The sequence below is a fragment of the Cynara cardunculus genome, assembly GCF_001531365.2.
Source record: "Cynara cardunculus var. scolymus isolate 2C chromosome LG 6, CcrdV1, whole genome shotgun sequence".
Taxonomy (NCBI): domain Eukaryota; kingdom Viridiplantae; phylum Streptophyta; class Magnoliopsida; order Asterales; family Asteraceae; genus Cynara; species Cynara cardunculus.
The window spans coordinates 10987173-10992035 of record NC_037533.1 but is presented as its reverse complement, the minus strand read 5'-3'; the positions used below and the strand labels follow the sequence as shown (position 1 = coordinate 10992035).

At 33.1% G+C, this 4863-nt stretch overlaps 1 protein-coding gene across 1 annotated transcript; it reads right to left on the bottom strand.

Annotated features, from left to right (window-relative positions):
* Nucleotides 1-3139: 3139 nt before the first annotated feature.
* LOC112514143 (transcription factor bHLH84-like) lies at nucleotides 3140-4615 on the bottom strand. Its single transcript, XM_025120475.1, has 4 exons — nucleotides 3989-4615; nucleotides 3604-3870; nucleotides 3379-3510; nucleotides 3140-3226 (listed from the first exon to the last, which is right to left on the bottom strand). The coding sequence occupies exons 1-4, from the start codon at nucleotides 4613-4615 to the stop codon at nucleotides 3140-3142; spliced, it is 1113 nt and encodes a 370-aa protein (XP_024976243.1).
* Between the last annotated feature and the right edge of the window lie 248 nt (nucleotides 4616-4863).

Below are 4863 nucleotides of genomic sequence, written 5' to 3'. Positions count from 1 at the left end.
CAGTACGGTTCATAAAAGCCCAATAAGGTTCATTAAAGCCCAATACGGTTCATTAAAGCCCAACGGTTCGCCGGAAAGCCCAATACTTTTATTAAACCCCAATACGGTCCATTAATACCCAATAAGGTCCATTAAAGCTCAATACGATCCATTAAAACCCAATACGGTCCATTAAATCCCAATACGGTTCATTAAAGCCCAATACGGTTCATTAAAGCCCAATACGGTTCATCAGAGCCCAATACGATTCCACCAAAGCCCAATACGATTCCACCAAAGCCCAATACGGTTCATTAGAGCCCAATACGATTCCACCAAAGCCCAATACGATTCCACCAAAGCCCAATACGGTTCATTAAAACCCAATACGGTCCACTAAATCCCAATACGGTTCATTAAAGCCCAATACGGTTTATTAAAGCCCAAAACGGTTCATTAAAGCCCAATACGGTAAATTGTTAATTCTTTTTTTTTAAATTATCTAATTTTCCGCCGTAAATTCGCCGGAAAATGGTTTATTCTTTTTTTTTAAAAAATTATTTAATTGTCCGCCGGAAATCCGCAGGAAATGCTAATTTTTTTAGAAAAATTATTTAATTATCCGCCGGAAATCCGCCGGAAAATTGTTTATTCTTTTTTTAGAAAAATTATTTAATTATCCGCCGGAAATNAAAATTATTTAATTATCCGCCGGAAATCCGCCGGAAAATTGTTTATTCTTTTTTTAGAAAAATTATTTAATTATCCGCCGGAAATCCGCCGGAAATGGTAAATGTTTTTAGAAAAATTATTTATTTTYCGCCGGAAATCCGCCGGAAAATGGTTTATTTCTTTTTTAAATAATTTTTTTAATTTTCCGCCGGAAATCTGCCGGTAATATTAAAGTTTTTTAAAAAAATTATTTATTTGTCCGCTGGAAATCCGCCGGAAAATTGTTTATTCCTTTTTTTAAAATTATTTAATTTTCCTCCGGAAATCCGCCGGAAATTTGTTTACTCTTTTTTTAGAAAAAAATTAAAAAATTCGCCGGAAATCCGTCGGAAATGCTAAAGTTTTTTAAAAAAATTATTTATTTTTCCGCCGGAAATCCGCCGGAAAAATGTTTACTCTTTTTTTAAGAAAAAAATAAAAAATCCGCCGGAAATCCGCCAGAAATGTTAAATTTTTAAAAAAAAATTATTTATTTTTCCGGCGGAATTCCGCCGGAAAAATTGTTTATTATTTTTTTTTAGAAAAAAATTTAAAAATCCGCCGGAAAAATGTTTACTCTTTTTTTAAGAAAAAAAAGAAAAAATCCGCCGGAAATATTAAATTTTTTAAAAAAATTATTTATTTTTCCGCCGGAAATCCGCCGGAAAATTGTTTACTCTTTTAGAAAAAAATTAAAAAATCCGCCGGTAAAATGTTGTAATTTCAAGATTAAACTGAGTAATTAAGCAATCCGCCGGAAATTGTTGGAAGTCAATRAAATGTTGACTTTTTTAGCGTCCGCTGGAACGCCGCCGGAAATCCGCAGGAAAATTAYCGAAACTGCGTCGGAAATGGTCAGTTTTCTAGTAGTGGTAGTGCATTAATTAACTTGTWACGATAAAGTGGGTTTCTTAGGACCTGCGGTCATCCTTGCATTCTAATAAAGTACTTCACAAGACTTTTAAGTGTTAGACCAACGAATGTGCGTCCTATTCGGAATTGTACGACCTAACAAATTCTATCTACAAAGTTATACAATCTAATAAGACATACGAAGTAAACCGCTTTACTACTCTTTTTAAATATACTTTTGATAAGTATAAAAGGCTAATAAGACACRTTTTCGAAGTTGTCACATAAAAAAACTATAAAGACACATTATTTTTTTTAGTTTTATTATGTTGCCTATTTTCGTCGACAAAACTTATTAAGGCATCTAACAACTTATTGTAACGTTATATTAATTAAGACATAAAATTATTAATATTAATAAATCAAGTCATATTAAGTCACCAAATAAAAACCGTTAAATCTATCCTAAAAAAAAAGTCCATTTTATTGTTTATTAACGTACCAATTCAAACATTTAACGTTGGAGTGCTTTTTTGCTGGAATGATTATATGTTTTCTGGTACATCAAATTTTCGCATAAAACCAATTATTGTAATTGTAATTAGGGGAATGTGAATAACTATGAGAATCACTTCTCCACGGATATAAAACATCGTTAAACCAAAGAGTAAACTACATTTTTGGTCCCTTTTGGTTTACGATCCATATTTTATTAAGTATAATTAAAGCTGTAAACGAATCGAACGTTCAGCGAACCGTTCGTGAAGTGTTCGGCGGGAAGTTTGTTTATTTAATAAATGAACGAAAATGAATAATTTTTTTTGTTCGTTTAGTTAAACGAACGAACATGAACAATAATCTCGTTCGTTCATTTATGTTCGTGAATATTCGTTCATTTATGTTCGTGAACATTCGTTCATTTACCGTTCGTTTACGTTCGTTTATATTCGTTTATATATTAAATTTAATATATAATCTTTTATTTATTTACTTTGAATTCAAATAATATTTATTTATGTTTGTTTAACTCGTTCGTTTATGTTCGTTCGTTTAGCATGTTAACGAACAAACATAAACGAACACGAACACATCTGATTTCTGAACGAACGAACACGAAAACAAAGATTTTCGTTCGTTTACGGTTCGTATCCGTTCATTTGTTCGGTTAAGTTAAACGAACAAACATGAACATGCCTCTGTTCGTATTCGTTTACGGCTCTAATTACAATAACGAACATTGTGGTTTTCATTTTTAAAAATAGTCGTTTGACTTTTGAGTGAAAGGTATTATCCTTTTTTTTTTACTCATTTTTGTTTTTTCTGTTTTGTCTTCTCCCAACCCCACCCCACACATCATACTGAAATATTCCATGGATCTTGAACTTGAAGCACAGAGCTTTTAAATAAATAATCCACAAATTTGATTATTTAATATGCAATGCAACATTTTGTTGATAAATCAACATATAAATTAAACCATGAGAATTACTTCTCATGACCAGGAAAAAAAAATGAATTTCATAATTACAATTAGTCAGTATATAACCTTTTTTCATCTTTTTAATTTAATTTATTGGGCAATGAGAACAAAAATCTCCTAAATTTGAAGCTTCTGGTACAGACCCATGTCCATCCCATTGTAAGCTATCGGAGCATACATCCACATCTCATCGGAGCTCAGCAACTGCATACAAGTTCATCAGAAAAAGCATTAAATGATATGTAATAGATATGAGAAAGGTGATCAAAGCAATGTTGTTTTATGCACTGCTGCATGAACATGTGCAGATATTTCTGTGAATCTCGATTACTATTATTAAATCTAAATAATCATACCTTAATTTGAAGCTGCAAGAACTTCACATAATGGACAGCTTCTTCAAGCATTGTGCTAATGTCAACCTTCGTCCCATTTGGTACCAGGTTCTGAAGGATTTTCAGTCTTTCATTTATCCTCTCTCTTCTTTTCTGTAAACGAAGCAAAACCCATTAATCATCATTTCATAAGAATCGAGCCCCCGATCGACTTTGCAAAAACAAATGGAAGTAAGTTACACTCACCCTTGCATAGAGGCTTTGTGGATCAGTTGCTGCACCTCTACTGGCTCTTGTTTTCCAGTTGGAGTTAACACCACCTGATCCATTCGGGTCTTGAGAAAGACTCAGGTCGTCCTCCGAACTGCAAGAACATGAACTTGCTGTTGGTGCATTCCCTCCTCCTTTGTTGTTGTTAGTGTCTTCTAGCCCGTCAATGTTCCCATTGCCATTTACAGTAGCAGGAGCCATCACCTTCTGTTTATTCTTAGGCTGCACTTTCTTCTTATTTTTCTGTTAAAAAAACATTGACAAAAAAAGGGTATTCAATAAAACGTTCTTTAAAGATGTGACTGAATATATTAAATTAATTCCACAACCTCACAATAACTAGATAAAGTACTATACTCACATTATCTGATCTTGAAACCCTAGTTTTCTTATTGGGTATTTCGTTGTTGACTTTGTCTACCACTACCTTTGGAGATTCTGACGTTTCAATCTTCCGTTTGACGGGAGCATGCTTGCGCTGATCGGCAATTGATACCGATGGAGAAACTGAATTCTCCATGATGACATCTTCTTTCAAGCATAGAATTTCTTCCATGGAATCCTCAGAAAAAACTTGGGCTAGTAATGATGAGTTGTTATTGTTTTCATCAAAAAGACTGACTGACTCATCATCACAAACACCATTTGTTGGTAAAGGAGTAATGTTAGAATTAGATGGGTAGGGAAGAGAGACTGCACCATCATAAGCTGCACATCCATTGATGTTACTTTCTTGAGAGAAATAATGGTAGAAATTAGGGTTAATATTTTCAGAAGCAATACGATGATCGATGAACGATGAGTTATCATTATAACATTCAGCCATAACAGATGAAACAATGGAAGGAGTTTCAAAGTTCAAACCATGATCATCATGTTCACTTGAAAACAAGCCATGGCTGGGGAAATGGTCTGAATCTTGATCACCAGAGAACATTCTGCTCAAATTTTCCCATTCTTCATCAAACAAACTTCCAAAAGACTCCATCTCTTCTGAGAGAATTTGGATTGAAGGGCTATTCACAGAGAAGCTATATATATATATCTATATATATATTTAGATGATGATGATCAAAAGGAAGGTATTGAGAAACATATTTATACCCTTTATGAAGAATGTTAGTAGGGTTTGACTTGATTAATTAATTGCTAATCATTCAATTTTTTTGCAAGTCTTTTATGTATGCATATATATATATATATATATATATATATAAAAATCAAGAGTCCACTGTG